Below are 18,972 nucleotides of genomic sequence, written 5' to 3'. Positions count from 1 at the left end.
GGACACAATTCATTAATGCAAGTGCAAACGCTTATTGAAATTGATTTTCTTGAACTAAAATCAAGATTTATTTAAAACCAATCATTCAGCTACAGCTTTAGAAGTGGATATAATGTCATCCTTTTTCAGCTGAACCCTGCCTAATTATACCAGTATTGGATTTTACATTTACATTAACATTTATTCATTTAGCAAATGCTTTTGTCCAAAGCGGCGTACATCTCAGCAAAAGTACAATTTATGCATTACATTGAGAGAAGGAGACATAGCTGCAGACATGAAAGTCTCAAGCAAACCTAGTTTGTTCCCTACCACTTGCTACACCAAGGTTCATGGTTCAAGTAGGTGCATAAGACATAGACAAATCCCAATACCACACTAATTTATTTTTTTTTTAAATATTATACGATACACAAATGAGCAGTACAATACCAGAATAATGGATGAATAAAGGTTGTATCTGGGGAAGCTTCTGGAACTGCGATGCGTGAACAGTTACACCATAGATGATCTGAAGAGATCTTGGGCAAAGTGGATCTGGAAAAGGTGGGTTTTCGGACCCTTCTTGAAGACAGAGTTTCCACAGTTCTTAGTGACATGGGGAAGGTCATTCCACCACAACAGACCCAGAACCGAGAACCTCCGAGCTTTGCCTTTCGTGCGCGGGACCACCAAGCGAGCAGAAGTAGCGAAGTGAGTGAAGGGGCCTGGCTGGGGTGCACCGGTTGATCAAGTCTTGTAAATAGCCAGGAGCAGTTCTATTGATGCATTTGTACACAGTAACCAGGGTTTTGAATTTGATTCGGGCAGCTATAGGAAGCCAGTGAAGAGAGATGAGTAGATGAGATGCATGGAAGCGCTTTGGCAAATCAAACAGAAACACATTTTACATGTACTGTACATTAATGCTTGTCTCCTATGTTAGAGAACTGCATAAACTTGATCAGAGTTCTTTTAGTTTTTAACACCTTGAAAAAATAGCAAGACATAGAAAGGAAAGGTTATACTCCTACACTTTAAATAAATAATGAAAAATAGGTTTGCGGCGTTACATTTTTAGGTTGCTGGCTACAGAAGAACACTGGTGATGATGCATATATTTTTGTTTGTATGGTTGTGTACGTCCGGTTGTGAGAGAGGTGTATATCTGTTTGTTTCAATATTTCTGTATTTCTGCATTGTTGCAGGTAAATGGCGTTTGCCTTGAAGAGGTAAGCCATGAGGATGCTGTGGCTGCCTTAAAGAACACTCCTGACGTGGTGTACCTGAAAGTGGCCAAGCCTACCAGTGTGTTCATAAACGACAGCTTCGCCCCCCCGGACATTACCAACTGTGAGTGCCTCCCCCCCTCCCCAGCTCTTTCCATGTTGACCATCTGTGGCCATCTGGGAGCTCCCTGAGTTGCTGTATTGCTTTGCGGATTTGTACCCTGGCTGCCCACTTTCTTACTGCAGACACTGTGGTGTTATTAACGCATCTGGGGGTTGTAATTCCTCCGGTTCTTCCAGCTAACAGCACTGGCATAGTCCATAGTTGATACTACGCTGCAGAGGAAAGCGGCACACTTCACAGTTTGGCCTGGACTCTGTGTTTCTGATGAGGACTGGCTCATACTGCCAGTTATGTTGCCTCAACACTGATCACTGTTGAACAACAATGGAGTGTGTCACACATCTTGCTCACTCCTCCCTACTTTCATTCCTTTCAGTGAAGAGAATGCATGCCAGTACACTGGGAACATGGTCAGTATAATAGTCCTGGGGATCTCTAGCCATAAGAGCTAACCTTGTTACGTGTATTAAATGTTATTTTGATTGAAACCACATAGCCAGCCTTTCTTTAAGTGTTTCATGTATATGCTGACAGGGTGTAGTTGTTTAGATAAGTGTTTTAGAGGTTTAAGAGGAGCCTGTGTAAAACAAGGCCAGGAGTGTAATATTGATGTGGAGTACAGTGCAACCAGCCAGTGTGCAGCATTACTAGCATGTGGGACAAGTGGTCTGCGACCACTATTGATTATGCATGTCCACCATCCTCCTCACAACCACACAGCAAATTCTGGGATGAAACGTTGATCATCAGATGCTAAACTGCTGAGCAGTTTATTAGAGCCCCATTAATTTTTTGTACCAGCTCTAGGTGGCCAGCTAAAACTGCTAAACCAGTGATGGAAGCCCAGATGAACTGTCAAACCAGTTACAAAAGCTCTACCAAACCAGTGATACGGGTCCTGATATACAACTGAAGCAATGGGAGCCTCGCTAACCACTAAATTTGCGATGTCATCCCTGATACACTACAGGTGTATTTAACTTTGTATATTCAGGTGAATTCAATTGAAATGAAGTGTGCACAGGTGGATTCCCATCAACGGACTACAAATTCTAATGGGAATGGGTTGAGGCTGTGCTTTTTAATGTTAAATTCTAAGGGGATGAATACTTCTTAAAGATGCTTTTTTCAATTTTGTATGTTTTATTTGCATTCATAATAAAAGTGCTTATGTCCCATAAAAATGTTAAGTATGTTTAGTTAACCATACAAAAAGTCCTATTCAAGAGTGTTGTAACTTTTGTTTGTAACAGAGCAAATAGTAGTAGCAGCGTGGGTAGGGACAGTACTTTATACGATAAGTGTATACAGTTTCAATTCCATTGTCTTCACTTGCCCATTTTCTAAAATTTCTATTTTACGGAATGAAATTGACCTGAGATTCTGCAGCCATTAGTTGGCAGTAAAATGCCCCCAAACATAACAGGAGTGTGGGATCCACTTTAACTTATTACCACTGTGATTTCAGCTCATATCTTGTGTTTGAGTGTTTGTGATCAATATGATGATGAACGTTCCATGTGCTTATAGGTTGAGCTGACCACAGTTAGCACTGAAAAGGTTGTGGACACATTTTTATTTTCAGACAGTTCAAACTGTAATTGGAAGAAAATAAGTATTACAAATATATAGTATATAGCTTAAATATATAGTATAGCTTTTTCTGAGACTCGTACAGAACCTAACCTGTAAATTAGTCAGAGGATACCTGTGTTAAGCTTTTATTGATGGTGTAGATAATAAAGGTGAAAGTGGCCAGAAGGCAATGAACGTTGCAGATGCTTAATGGATCAGTGGGACACCCGTCGTTATTGAGTAGGAGGTTGTGGAAATGATTTTTTTTTTTTTTTTTTTATCTTTTTTCAGTAATTTTAAATTTCGGTGTTTCAAGTTAGTTAAAAATGATTGTCTTACAAATAAGATTTTTTTTTTTAAATTTATAAAGCTTTGTAGCTTTATCTGACAGGACCCTAAACAGCAAATATATCAAGTGATATCCTTGTAACTCAGCTTTAATTTATTGTGACTTAGTAGTAAAAATGAATGAGATTTAGGAATGTAATTCTGCTTTGTTTTGTTTGTAAGTATATGTAACACCAGCCTTAAGTTGAGTACACCTGCTGAAACTAGTTTACCAACTGTCTCGTATTTGTGAAGCTGCTATTACATTTTCCGTAGCAAATTTGGGCTTCAGACCTCTGCAACACTTTGGACACATTTGGAGAAATGGTTAGGCATAGTCAGTGATTCATGATGATGATTATGATAATAATGACTTGTTGTTGTTAATAATTATGAGTAGTAATAATAATGATAATCATTATCATCCTCTCATTCTTTTGGTTTTATAATGCTTTGAGCAGTAGTGGCTCACTTGCGAGCTGGTTAAGGACACAGACTTACATTTATTTATTTAGCAGACGCTTTTCTCCAAAGTGACTTCCAGTGAACTCTATGTAGTGTTGTCAGCCCACACACCAAGGTGACTTACACTGCTAGATACACACTTACAATGGGTCACTCATCCATACATCAGTGGAACACACTCTCTCTGTCACTCACACACTATGGGAGAACCTGAACAGCATGTCTTTGGACTGTGCGAGGAAACCAGAGCACCTGGAAGAAACCCATGCAGACACGGGGAGAACATGCAAACTGCACACAGGCTGAGTGGGGATCGAATCCACGTTCTCTTCCACCACCCAGGCGCTGTGAGACAGCAGCGCTATTCGCTGTGCCACCATGCCCCAACTTGTCAATACAGCGATCCCCAGTCTCTCTCCATAAACTTATTTTTGTTTATTCTGCATCTTGCCAAAGATGTTTCTTACAAATTTGCTGTGGAAAATGGTTTAGATTTTCTGGCAGTAAGTTCAGGTACTGGATAGCTTGCTGTGACCAGTGATTTTGCTTGGGAGGTCATGCTCTTCAGAAGCTCTATTGAAAGTTTGTTTTATACTTTTGATACCTTGTCTTCATGAAACTGGATTTCAGATCTGTCATAGTTAGAAGCCTTTTAATGCTATGTTCCTTAAAAACTGAAACCACTTCAGTGCATATCATACAAATGGGCTTGTTCTTCATTTCAATTTGTATCATGCATCTTGTGATGCGTGTAGACGCATAATCAGTTATATAACCTGGGGTTACTGGCTGTTCCAACTTGGAACGCTGTCAGACGATCAGACGCTGTCTCCCAGTAAAAAAAAAAAAAAAAAAAGTACACTTTCGTCTGCCTCACTCAAAACTTCCTGCATTCGTCGGAAACTCGTTACTCAATTTGGATGCCGCGTTTCAGCACTCGGGTTCAAGTAAGTACGAATATTGTATACAGACCATAACTAACTCAATACAAGAGCTAATCGTGATAAAATGACAGCATACAGAAACCAGCTGCACAAACCAGAACTACATTGTTGCCACTGAGGATGACTGAGCTGTAGCTGAGTAATGCGCTCAGACTCCAGCTGAACTGCCGAATAGAGACAGCAGGTCCTCTGTACATTGTGTCTGTCACTCGCCATTTCCAGCCAAGGCATGCAATGCGTCTTTAACTGTATTACCATGTAACCCAACAGAATTCATAGTGTTTATGTGGTATGCATGGTATACATTAATAATTTACAAATGTCTTTGTGTGCCACATCAGGTGAAATGGAGGGCTGTGCATTGACACTGCTGCGATAAAACATCCTGGGTAATGCTTTTAAGTAGCAGACTTACCCAGCAAATTTTAGTGTTGCATTTCACAATTAATCAGCTATTAACTTGTCACCAACTCAGTATTCACTGCATTTTAGCATCTGGATCTGTATACTTTCTCACTTTCTTCACCAATCATTGTGCTACATATTTTTGTAATAATTCTCTTTAGCACATGTTGGTTTGTTGACAAATTGAATTAGTCTCCTATGCACAATCTAAAAGGATGCTATACACAGATTTTGCATTAGAAGGGTTCACTGACCGTATAAATGCACTGACCTTAATAATAGCCAGAGGTTGGAACTGCATGCTCTTATAGCAGTGTAAGCAAGAGCAGATGTTATCGCAAATCTCTGTGTGTAACAGGGGGCAACACTAGATGATTTATGCCATAAATGTACTGTAAACCTGTGAATTCAAGCCTTTCAAGGAGATGAATTATTTGTGGGAAGCACTGAGGTACTGGTTTACTTTGTCCTGGAATAGCAGAGCTGGCTGATCTCTGCCACGAGTTTGGCGCTTTGGTGCCATTTCAGAAGCAGAATGCATACACCCCGATGACAGCATCACAGAGACTAAAGACATGAAGGACACAGGCAAATTCATCGTGAATCGGTCATGTGGTTGTCCCCATCCACCAGCTGATCCACACAGTAATAAACCAGAGTGCAAGAGGAAGCAATATGTGTAATGCTGGCCACAGAATGGCTCAGAGCCCATCTGATGCAATGTAATGAAGGCAAAGTCATTTTGTTAAGTGTTCATAATGACATACTTTTCCAGGTTAATAATGGAAGAACCAATTATCTACTTGATCTCCGTGAAATGCACTGTTCCATTTTGTGTTTTTTGAGTTGAGATCTTGGAAGTGTTGTCATTTGTTGAAAATGAGCTACTATTAATGTTAGTATAATCAGGTTTTATACTTAGAATGTATTCAATATACAGTGTAGCCTGTTATACGTGTACAGCACAACATATACCACACAGTGTACGTATGATACCACAAACACTGCATGTACCTACAGTGTACTGTTTGGGTACACACATTCATGGGCGTAGACACAGAAACTTGTGTATGTGTAATGGAGAGAATCAATTAAACACAACAGATCATTATCATTATTCTTGTCATTATTTCTTTTGAGTCAAACTTCACTAAAGCCTTTCTTATTCTGATTTATCCAGGATCTTCGATGTCACTGTGTATTCAGGAGATGCTTCAGTCTGACACTTAAGTCTTTCTCTCCAGCTTTTTCCCAACACATGGAGAACCACATCAGCTCTCCAAGCTATCTGAATCAACCAATGGCAACCACCCCATCTGGGCGCTACTCCCCCATCCCCAAGAGCATGCTGGGAGACGAGGAGATCACAAGGTGATGTGTTGTCCATGATACTGTTCTGCAATGCAGATTGTCGACTTAAATACACATTCATTCACTCATTCATACATGGATGTGAAATTCTGTATTTCTCACTCAAGAATGTATTTGCATTAGCATTATTTATTTTTTTCTATGAATATTGTATGTAGTTGCATTGTACACAGTTCTGGTTTGTCTTAGTAGGTGGTTATAAGTAGCATTTGACTAAAACTCTATCCTGTTCTATCACACAATTGCACCACAAAGTGTATTCAGTACATGTTATCTCCTAAGATGTAGAGTCATGCTAAGCTGATATATGTAATTATATTCCCTAAAGATGAGTTGAAATATTCAAATAATTGAATATCCATTTGGTTGCAAACTGTTTGGGAAACTGCATTTACAGATTTGATTTGGCAAATATTTAAATGACACAAAGTACTATTTGGAGTCTGTCACAATGATTAAGCTTAGCCAGTTAACACCTAGCCAAAGCAGCGTAATTACATTTGAATCCAAATATTTGTAGCTTGAAACCCTTTGAGGTCAAATACAACTGAAATTTTCAGCGATTTATAAATTAATTATCATTGCATTTAATCCCCTTCTACATGGCACTCACTTTCATAGGGCCTTGTTCCCACATTTATATTCATATATTGTAATGTGCATAATTTGTGCTGCAATCAAGAAGAAAAAAAAAATATATATATATATATATATATATATATATATATATATATATATATATATATACACACACACTAGTGAAATTGGGCCATTATAAAGTCTTTCATTAATAAATATCACTAATATGAAATGTTGTTAAGCTCAGTTGGCTTGAATTACTGATTAAAAATATCTGTGTGTAAACAACAGGTCAGCTATGAAAAGTTGACCTACAATATCATTACTAAGCCATTGACTTGGATTTCTTTTGCTTTTTGGTGCTGGAATTTCAGTTACCCATTTAAGCAATTTAAAATGGTGATTGGAAAGTACAGCTTTGTTAAGTTACACCATTTTGAATGGGCTCAATTAGACAAGTGTATTATATAGGTTTATTCAGATGGCTATCAATGTTGATTATTTATTCAGTAGTTTAGTCATTTAGCTGATGCTTTCCTCCAAAGCTTCTTATTATTTTAAGCTACTTACAGTGATTTGTCCACTTACGCAGCTGGGTCATTTTTACTCTATAAATTCAGGATAAGTACCTTTCTCAATAGGACTATAGCAGGTGTAATTCAAACCTGCAGCCTTTGAGTGCAAAGTTGCACCTCTAACCAGAATGCCACCGGCTGCTGTTTATACTCCTGTCACAAAAAATCTTTAAAATCATTTGAACATTAATTTTTAAATTGGGTGTTTACCTGCAAAAGAACTCCAGAAGATATCATAAGAGCTTTAACTGACTTGTACGGATCTGGTGGAGATATTGTAGAGAGGATGTTGCACAGGAAAGTGTGTGTTTTGCATCCTTCGCTGCAGCTATAAACAGAACGCACACCCATGTGCTGAAATAGATCTTTGTCCATTCCTTGCCCCTTATAAGTGGAGCACTGACACAGGGTCAACTCTCCTGATGCCACAAAAATTGCCTTGGACTGAAATCCTATTTTCACTGAAGGTGGGTCACACCAGGCTAATCTGGGCCCAAACCACTGTACACCAGGTGAATGAAACATTGCTGATTTGTTTTCAGGGTGTGTCTGTGAGCCACCTCAAAAGTGTGTGGCTGCTGGCTGTGGCGGGCTCCCCATCACTGTTCATTTGAAAGTTGAATGGATTTGTTTCTAATTCCTTTGAAAAGATCTGTGAAAGCTGTTGTGTGCAGCATCAATGACTCGCAAACAGTGGGGGCAGATGGTGTTGGCCCAGGAAGAATGCTTTCTGTCTGGGGAGTGGCAGAATTCACGCGGGTGGTACATATAACCGTAAGTGCTCTCCTGTGCCAAACCCTCCAAGTGGAAGGATTTGTGACACGTGAAAGGACGGCCTTGTCAGCAAGGATGTGAGCGGTTTCCTGTAGGTACACAGCAGAGTCATGAAAAGAGCTTAATTTTCCCTTGGACTAATGAAAAGCACATTTGGCCTCTACATGCATCTCATTTGTTAGATACATGTAATAAATATATTATGGACAACTATTTAATAAATAAAGCATTATTCTTGTGACTATAGTAGTTAATTTGTAGTTTACATTTAGAGGTAAAAGTGCATTTATGAAGTGGGTGGGGATAGACTTTAATATTGTGCATAAATATGTCAAGAATAATTTGTTTTTTAAATTGTTAGTTTAGTTAATGCTTTTTTCAAATGACTGTGAGTTTGTAAACTTAGCTGCTTTATACAGTTATTTACACACTTATACAATTGGTTCATTTATTGTATCAGTTCAAGGTTACTACCTTGGTCAATGAAATTACAAGAGTGAGGATTCAAGCCTCAATTTCAACTGCAAGGCAGCAGCTCTAACCACTATGTTACTTATTGTTTAATGTCCCATGATATGAACAAACAGGTTTTTTTAAAAAAATAAAGCATATTGTATGTTATATGGCAGTAGTTAACCAAAGTGGTTAAGGCTGAAGTCCCACAAGGGACACTGCTGCTGATCCAGAAGGACACTTGAGTAATGTAATATTTAACATAATATTTTACATATCCAGAAGGAGAGCGATAAACAGGTAGGAACTTTATTGATCACAAAATTGCTTGTTTCTACAGCAGCACACATACAGCACAGTAATGATAATGCAACAATGAAAGACACTGGAATCACACTGCAGTCACACTGTTCTGTATGTAAGAAAAAGATGATAAAATGAATTAAGAAATATGAAATCGGTAAATCTGTGCATGTTTTGTATTTGGGATGTATTTGGTTTAAAATCCCATGCATATTTATACGTTTGAATGTACTTTGCATGTTGCTTTGAGTAAAAGTTCTTCATGAACCGGAGAAACAGGATCCTGGTAGTTAAAATGTAACCGCTTGCCTGCAAGTTGAGCTGTACTGTAGTGCCCTCTGGGGACCCGTTGGTAAATTACCCCTGTATTTATGCTACATGCTGCATGTCTGTCCACGTGTGTGTTTTATAGGTGGTGTGGCTCGGTATGAAACACAAGGAAGCTTGTGTTACTTTTTTCTAAGTTTACCCCAGAATTAATTTGGATTAACTGGGGAGATTTTCTCACACAGTCTGTATGCACCACAGCCATTCGTATATAATAAATTAATATCCGTCTGTCCATCCATCGGTCTATCGTCAACAACTGCTTGTACATTTGAAATTTGAAGTATCTTAATTACAGTTTGAAAATGTATAGGTCAGTTTCATGAAAATGGAAATTATGTTTTTTTTCAGTGCTTTTATGACTTGTAGTGAATGGGAATAGTAATGCATATTTTTAATGCGGTCTATTGGAAAAGCCAGTCACAAACCCAGGCACGTGGAGCTCATTAGCCTTCGCAAGCCGTTCAGCTAGGAGCCTGAGTCCCTAAGGCAGTCCGATTCTGCTTACAATTTTGTTCTGGCAACTCCTGCGGCACTATTGTGCCAAACTGCATCGACCTTCGTCACTCCTTTGGGTTCAGCATCAGTGTGGAGAGGAGGGTCCTGCTACATGGGCATTAGCTGGTCCTCCATATCAACCTTGCTCTGGTCTGCACCCTGGAGAGGTCACTCTAGCCTCGTTTCACAGTGTTAAACCAACTCGGGAAGCAACAATTACTGGTTGTTAAGCCATTTTGCTCAGTTGGTGTAGAGCATGGCACCAGGGGTTACTTCCAACAGCTGAGAGAGATTTGTCTCATTGGACAGTTGCGCCCACCTCAAGCTGGACAGCCCCCAGCCAAAAAAGTGTTGTCCCACCATAGCTAGCTGCATGGGGATAATGGATCACTCTATGAAGAGCACACTCTTTCCTGATGCAGTGTTGAAAACCAGAAAGAAACCAGCTCTCAAGCTGGGATGTTGAACTGTCCAAACAATGATGACCACACCCAAAGAAAAGCTACAAGACATCAGAGATGCTCGAAAGACAGATGTTAATGACAAGCTGCTAAGGCTCAAGGGAGACATAGCATCTCTGCAGGAAATGCATCTGGTAGGCTCCGGGACACTAAAAGGGGGATTACACCTTCTTTTGGCAAGGGAAGAGCCCTGAAGAGCACTGAGAACATGGTGTGGAATTTGCTGTCAGGAGCTCCTTTCTAAAAAGGGTTGAACTAGGTGATAAGGGATTAGAGTGACTCCTGACTCTCATCCTCCACACCGATGAAGGCTTGGACACCCTTATCGGTGCGTTTATCCCCAACTTGTCCTTTACTCCTGAGACGGAGGAAGAATTCTATGAGAACCTTGAAGCCATCGTCAGGAGCATCCCCTAGAGAGGAGCACCTTGTCCTTCTGGGAGATTTCAGTGCCAGAGTGAGAGCTGGTCAGGACTCGTGGCCTTCTTGTCTAGGCCACCTTGGAATTGGCAGAATCAATGACATTGGACATTGACTCCTGGAGTTCTGCTCCTGCCATGGCCTCTGAATGACCAATTCCTTTTTCTAGACTAAACCTTAGGATAAGCTGTTATGGCAACACCCCTGATCAAAGCACTGGCATCAACTGGACATGACCATCAGATGCCCCTGCTTCAAGTTTGTGCTTCTCACTCTCTCATACCATAGTGCGGACTGCAACACACACAATAGATTGGTTTGCTGGAAGATGAGGCTACAGCTAAAAAAGACTTACTGCTCCAAACAAGCTGGAAAACCATGTATCGATACCACCAAGATGCAACATCCAATGAAAATTGAGCGATTTGCCAAATCTCTCAAGGACACTCTTAAGAGTTGCCTCACCAGGAGCCTCTGCAACTGAGAAATGAGATCACGTTTGTGATACCATTCCACAGGTCAGTACTTTCCACCTTTGGGAGGAAGAGCACAAAGAGCAATGAGTTTGAGACCAAGTTTAGCGATATGAGTCCTGTCATTGAAGCAAAGCGTGCCATGCTAACAGAATATAAATGCTACCTATGTGAAAGAACTCTTCAGCCATTTCAAGCTGCCAGAAGCAAAGTGCAGCAGACTGCCAGGCAGTGTAACTAGTACTTGCCACAGCTCAATGAAGACATCCAGACTACAGCTGCAACGAAAAACATCAGAAGGATGTACAGTGGCATCAAGAAAACCCTGGTCCTACACATAGCAAAACGGCACCACTCAATTTCTCCAGTGGAGAAGCGATCAGTGACAGAAGCAAGCAGATGGAGAGATGGGTGGAACACTATTGTGAGCTCTACTGAAGGGAAAACACTGTTGTCACTTCAGGTTTAGATGCTATTGAGTGCCTACCCACCATGGATGAGCTGGACCCAGAACTCACTGTGGCTGAACTGAGTAAGGAAATCAACAGCCTGTCTTCTGGCAAAGCACCCAGCAATGACGGGATCCCTTTAGACTTATTCAAGCTCTGCAAGAGTTCATTGCTGCAACCATTATTTGAGGTCCTTTATTTGTGCTGGAAGGAAGGTGCTGTACCGCAAGACATGCGTGATTACAAGATAGTCACCCTATATAAAAACAAGGATGACAGGAGTGATTGTAACGGTTATAGGGACATCTCTCTCCTCAGCATCATCAGCAAACTCTTTGTGCACTTTGCGCTTTGATGACTGCAAAAGCTGGCAGAACGGGTCTACCCTGAGTCCCAGTGTGGTTTTTGTGCTGATCGATCCACAGTGGACATGATCTTCTCCCTCTGCCAACTCCAGAAGTGCAGGGAGTGACATGAAAGCACTGGACATCAACACAGAGTGCTGGGAGGAAGCTGCAGACAGCTGCAGCAACTGGTGAGGTATCCTCCATCGTCTGCTCAGGAAGGCCGAAGAGGAAGTCCAGAGTTAAGGCAAAGTTCGGAGAGCCAGATGAAAGGTGCGCTGGTCTGTAGACAACCAATCGGCGACTCACACCTGCAGCAAATGTGATAGAGCCTGCTTCTTCCGGAAAGGTCTCATCAGCCAACAGGTGATGCTGCTGTACCTATGCGAAAGTGACTCCTAAGGGTGCATCATCCATGGCCGACCTTCGACCAATGGAGGCTTAGTAGCAGTACTGTTGCGAAAGCAGTCATTCTGTACTGCTTGGTCTGGGAGACAGTTTAGTTTGTTTTTTTTTTTTTTATTGCCAATTTCTTGTTTGCACTGTGTCGTATAGGTGGAATCACGCTCCAGTTCTGGACTCATTTGCAGATTGTGGCTCTGGTGTCGGATTAAAAATGGCAATGTACTGCTGGGTAAGGTTGGGCAGATTTAGCTGAGTTCCTTGGCTACCTGCAGCTTTGCAGTTCCATCAGGTGTTTGAGTCATGGGTTGCTAGCAGAAGGATCTCACAACTTCATGTCAGCCTGACACCTGTTTCCCATCATGTGTGATGTGAGATCCATTGTGGCAGGTCACATTAAAAATGGGTACAGTTGGAAAAATAGAAGTGACTGAAGTAATATGTTTCTCCTTTTTAGTGAGATTCATGGATGCCAAGTTTAGCTATAAGCTTTAGACGTAATGCACTCTTTCAAGATGACATACTTCTTTGGTAACTTTTCAGCCCCCCTTTCCTATTTGGGGGGTTAGGGGCAGGCTACACAGGAATGGAACATGCTATCTTAATGGTGGCTTCAGTGCATTGCCTGCTTGCATACTCCGATTGTGGCACTGCAGTTAGTCACAAGCCAAGACACATGAAAATAGATGTAATTAAGTAGAAAATGAGAATAATAAAGGAATAAATAATGAATATGTAGTAGAAAAGAACATGCATATAAGCAACTATTGTGTGTAATCCAGATAAATATTACAGTAGTATTATTAAAGTAACACTAATCCCACAAACAATAAAGCATTTTTTTTAGCTTCCTCTCATTTTTCTTAAAACACATCAGCAACATATGAATTTTCATTTATTAAAAAAACTTCCCAGTAGGTTCTATAAGAAAGTGTGGGATCTTGCAAGTGTTTTTTAAATAATTATACCTTGAAAAATATACTGACCAATAAAGAATATTTTAGTATCTTTTCAGCAGTCATTCATCCAATTCAGGGTTGGAGTAAAGATTTATACTCACTGGCTCTTCATCTTGTCATAAAGTCAGTTTTTCCACTATTGTGTATATTTCCAGTGAATGGAACTGAATGCGTGGTATTGCGTACTATGTGTAGAGTAAATATTGAGTGCATAGAATATACTCTCTGAAAACAGGTCTGAAATTTGTGCTCTGTCCTCTAGAGGGTGGTATGTTCCTGTAATGTCCACGGGGGAGTGTGGCATTCACTATTCAAAAGAAAAGCATGATTACAGTAACGGTGGTCTCCTCTTTAGTATCTTTTTGATATTGTTGTAATCATGTTGTTTAGAGTAATTTTTTCGTAGGTAACACATGAAAACAAATCCCAGTCGGCCCTGCAGCTGGTTTGCTCAGTCATCTTGTCCTCGTCTCATTCCACAGGGAGCCTAGGAAAGTAGTGCTGTTGAGAGGCACCACGGGACTGGGGTTTAACATCGTTGGGGGTGAGGACGGTGAGGGTATCTTCATCTCCTTCATCCTGGCCGGGGGCCCAGCAGACCTTAGCGGAGAACTGAGGAAAGGCGACCGCATCGTCTCTGTAAGAGTCACAACACTGCTCCTGGTGATGCACAAACAGCACTGTGACAGTGTCACACTGTACAAGTGTTACACGCATACTTTTTTAAAAATATTTTGTGTGTTGATTATGGCTGCTGTTAGAGTATATGGTTGCTTTGATGCTTGTGTGCATGTGAATGGGCAGGTGAATGGCGTGGACCTCCGCACTGCAACCCACGAGCAGGCTGCAGCAGCACTGAAGAATGCAGGCCAGACGGTGACCATTGTGGCGCAGTACCGACCTGAGGGTGAGTACATCACTGAGCTTACTCTCCATATTAAGATACACCTCATTTACTGTACCTCAACTCATTACCACTTGTAATGGAAAAGCTGTCGGTGGAAAAAACCAGGCGTAATTTTTGCATTTCATCCATGCATTATCAGACCTCTGGTTTTCTATACAGTATATAATTTTTTAATGTGATATACTGTATATGTAACATTAGATTTATTAAAATATTTTCCAGAATTAATAGAAGTCAAATATGTTTTGACAGCAAAATGCATAGCATAAACATTTTCTGTAAGTGCAGAATTGAAAGGAATTCTTGTATTCAAATTGAGTTCTTCACCCTGTTTTTAAGTGAATATCTACTGGGTTCAGCACATTTTTCACCAGTTCCAGATTTCTTGTCCTTGAAGCATGATGCTTTCAGTGCTGTGGGATGGCATTGTGCAATCCTCCAGATAGCTGCATCTGATGTGTAAAGATTTATCGAGGTTTTAAAAAATTTCAGAGTTTAAGTTTTTCTTCTATGAGTTGATTGAGGTGTGTGAGAAGACAATTTAAACACAAAGTGGTTCCATATTTTCTAAATAGTACTGAGTAAGAGTAGCTGAGTAAGATTAACTTAAAAGTGCATCACACTGCCTCTTAAATTCATGTTTTAAAGCATAAGCAGGATTCTGGCTTCAGTTGAAAAGTCTACAGCTAATAAAACAGCCTCAAGGAAATGGATTTGGCGTAATTTTTTTTGCAGTGTGGGTAATCATAATGTTTTTTTTGAGGACTCTAAAACAAAGCAAAAAAGCTATTTCATGAACTGTCAGCTGTGATAATCAAAGTGGGGAAAACTATCCAAGGCACTGGTGCTGTCACTCTCCTGTAGTGTAGGGAGCCTCGATGTGTGTTTGTCAGTACTTCCTGTGTTTTCGCTCTGTCCATCACTGCCATGTAGCCATGAGAAAGAAGGAAACAGGCCTGCCACCCCCATGTGTTTCAATTTTAACTTTTTTTTTTTTCCCCTCTCATTGGTATGATGGATTTTCCTCTCTTCCTTTTGCTTACCCAGGGCACATGTTTAGCATTTTAAAAGCATTTTAATTTCAGACAGCTAGGATCCATATAATGGGAATAAGCCCCATCAGGTGCGTCTATTTAAGAAAACTTGTACGTTTGGATCTGGTTCTCAACTAAGGCAGCTTTGGCATTATATTACTAGTTCAAAATTAAGATTTCCTTCTTCAGACTACATTGAACACATTTCTAGTGTACAGAAATGGTTTCATTTGCATGGTTATAGCTACTTTGTTTAGCTAATTTAATTTATTAAAATATTATAGAATGTTTGGCTCACCATATTCAAAGAATCCATACACAATTAGTACACATTCACTAAGCCAAACATTTACTAATCTGCATATTTGTTACCTGGCTGAATAAATATTTCAGTCCAAAAGTAAAAATTTTAAGGAAACACATCATAATTCATGAAAAAGATTAATATTGATCAAATTTTTTTAATTTCTTGTCATCCTCATTTATCTAGCAGAATGTGACCAGCCTAGTATTAGCCCTCTGGCGTCCAGTGAGCTTAAGAGCTGACAAATGTCGAAGATACAATAACATTAAAGCTCCTTGATTTCAGTAACCGCTCTATACACACACACACACACACACACACACACACACTCTTTAGAGATTTGTACATTTCCTTTTATTTTCACTCTTTGTTTCAGTTATTATACCTCTGATACGATCTGCGAGCTCCCTGGAAGAGCCAGCACAGATGATGGAGTATTCATGGCAGCAGAAAAAAGGGTCTAGCAGCACTTTCCAACTGAGTCATTTGTTCTTCTCATGACATTTTCTTACAGTGCACTTCAGAAGGGCAGCTTTGCCATGTCCACTTTCCTCTAACATTATTAATGTGATATTTACCAATTTCTGGTGTTTCGTCAAAGCGACACAGACAGTAAGAGTCTACGGCCTGGTGTCAGCCAGAATCTGCTACTTGTCTGTCCCAAATCATATTCTTCCACCAGGAGCTTTCTTCTTTTTTGATGGCTGTTTAAAGTATTGTGGAGTGTGTTGCCCCTGAAAACACAAATGAGCAATGTTAGCAGTAATATATATTTTCAGTTATGTTTTCTTCGTAGAAAACCCTCTTTGCTTCATAGATGAAATGGTGCTTCAGGAGATGCAACAAATGTTTCATTGCATTAACCCTGGACCTGAGAAGCACTAAAACAAATGACCCCCACAAAGTAGCAGACCCCCCCTCAGAAGCTTTTCTCTGCACTTGTGTATCACAGGTACATCGTCTACAGGCTCAGACTTTTTCAAACAAGGACCTTTCAAGGCATGCTCAGCTGCCACTGCAAACATTTTATCCTGGGTTTCACTTCAGTCTTGACAGACTGCCCGTGCTGCTGTGTTGTTCTTTCAGCGAACTTGACATGACCTTAAAGACAGAGATGTTTCCGCTTTCGACTTCACTGATACACATGCAGTGAACCTTCTTGCTGTTTTGCTGTTTCATGCCCTAGTTGTGTGTGTGGTGGCCACACTAAGTGATATGCATACTGTGTTTTGTCCTCACGTTTGCAATTTTTTGTAATCCACTGCCTGTAGAGTATATGAGGGGGAGACTGTTTTCATGGTTGTCTTGTCTTTGTGTCAGCATTGCTGTAACTTGGCCACACCTGTGTTTCCGCACCTCGACTGGGCTGAAGCTGTTTTCCAGAACGTCATCAGGACATGTTCTCTCGCACCTCAGCGGGCATAGCCATCCTGTTTATTAAAGAGACATTTTGGCCAGATCACCTGGAGACTTTGGGACTGTAATATTGCTTTTTTTTTTTTTTTTGAAATGGGCAGATCCTGGTAGGATCACCCTCACTGCTGACGATCTCATGCGTGTGGCATGTGGGCCAAGACTGCTTCACACTGCTCATCCGGGCAGCACAGTGGACGCCAGACCTCCTCCCCAGGCACAGATTACAGGAGCACATGGTAGTGCGGGGTCTGGGGTGGGAGCATCTGTGCTCTCCGGTCAGGCTCGATGAGATGGAGGTCTCCTGGGGTGCTGGGCTCCACACTCATGCTATTTTTATGAACAATTAGGCTGCACAGAACTCTGTGTTGAAGTAAACACAACCTCTGAAAGAGGCATTTCTTCATAACGTAGTAAAAGGATTTTAAGCTTTTCATAAAAACCACAATTTTTTAAAATGCTCCAATATTGTGATAATTGACATTTATTTTGCTCCATGATGACATGGCATTCTCATGTTTGTGTGGATGATGAAGTCTAAAGATGTGCAATCCTGCTTTAGCTTCAAAGAGGAAAGGCTTCTGTAGCACATGGTCTTATCAGACACTGGCAGACAAGAGGTGTGTCACGTTGCACGTTTCTTTCAAGCTTGAGGTAGCAGTTTGGTACATTTGTGGCTGATGTGTGTTGAATCCTCATCCACACACCCTAAACCCCATGAGTATATCTCCTGTACTTTAGGAAAGTTTGTTTGTTTGTTTTGTGTCATTGAAACTGGTTTTCCAAGAAGTTATTAATAGTGTGTGTGTGTGTGTGTGTGTGTGTGTGTGTGTGTGTGTGTTATTAATAGCTTAGTATTTAGTTATATGCTCCTAAGGAGTCTTTCTTGATGGTCTGGATAGTTTATTGCTCCATCCTTAAAGATACTGCATTCTTGATACAGTTAGAAGTGAATGGTTAAAATGGTTAAATAATAAACTTTATTTTATGTAACCCCTTTAAAAGCTGCTTCTCAAAGCACTGTAATATAAAAACATAGAATACAGTAGTATGTCCTTGTTTACTGTTTAATCTTTTTTCATAAAGTGTTCTGTTGTCATCATATCTACCCTTTATGTTCTTTTGACTTTTTTGGAGTGGAATACCCTGTGCACGTATTTATATTGTTTTGTGCTTACATTGCATTTATTTTTTTTAGCAGATGCTATTCTCCAAACGTCCCGTCCTGGGTGTGTCCCCTCCCCCTCCGGCCTTACGCCCTGTGTTACCGGGTAGGCTCCGGTTCCCCGTGACCCTGTATGGGACAAGCGGTTCTGAAAATGTGTGTGTGTGTATTCTCCAAAGCGATGTACATCTCGCAGAAAAGCACTGTGTTTGTCCAGAGATGAGGGATGAGACAAGTTTCCGGTGTCAGGGACAGGCGAAGGGTCGGTCAATTGGCGGTCAGGGTCAGAGCGAAGATCCATGGACGAGGTCGGGAGACGTAGCGAAGGGTCGGTCGAATGGCGAACAGGACAGGAACGAGGATCCGTGGACGTGGTCGGGAAACGAAGCGAAGAGTCAAAAACCGGAGGACTTGAACGAAGAGCTAGTGATGCTTGTGAACGAAGTGTCACAGGAAAGGGCGGTTGTCCCTGACGAGATTCCGCAGGGGTACGGGAGCTGAAGAGGGTCTTTATACGGTGAGTGATTACTCGTGAGTTAGTGCAGAGTCAGGTGCTTGTGCTGTGGGTGTGGACGTGACGGTATCCCCCTCCCCACGAGCGGCTACAGCCGCCCTGTGGCGCCTGGAAGGAGGGCGACCCCGAAGACGAGGCGCTGGTTTATCAAGATGTGCTTGGTGGAATTCGGTGATGAGCGATGGGTCCAGGATGTCCC

The 18,972-nt window shown here is 41.0% G+C and overlaps 1 protein-coding gene across 21 annotated transcripts in view; it reads left to right on the top strand.

Moving 5' to 3' along the window:
* The window catches only part of LOC108939922 (discs large homolog 1-like protein), a 160,886-nt gene that overhangs the window by 113,138 nt on the left and 28,776 nt on the right, over positions 1-18,972 (top strand). For all 21 annotated transcript variants that reach the window (XM_029249451.1, XM_029249449.1, XM_029249469.1 and 18 more), the window contains 4 exons: positions 1,188-1,332; positions 6,293-6,419; positions 13,919-14,075; positions 14,241-14,343. In XM_029249451.1, coding sequence (XP_029105284.1) covers positions 1,188-1,332; positions 6,293-6,419; positions 13,919-14,075; positions 14,241-14,343 — 532 coding nt within the window. The remainder of the gene's footprint in view (positions 1-1,187; positions 1,333-6,292; positions 6,420-13,918; positions 14,076-14,240; positions 14,344-18,972) is intronic.

The sequence above is a fragment of the Scleropages formosus genome, chromosome 2, assembly GCF_900964775.1.
Source record: "Scleropages formosus chromosome 2, fSclFor1.1, whole genome shotgun sequence".
In the NCBI taxonomy this organism is placed as follows: Eukaryota; Metazoa; Chordata; class Actinopteri; order Osteoglossiformes; family Osteoglossidae; genus Scleropages; species Scleropages formosus.
This window is presented reverse-complemented; position numbering and strand designations above follow the sequence as displayed.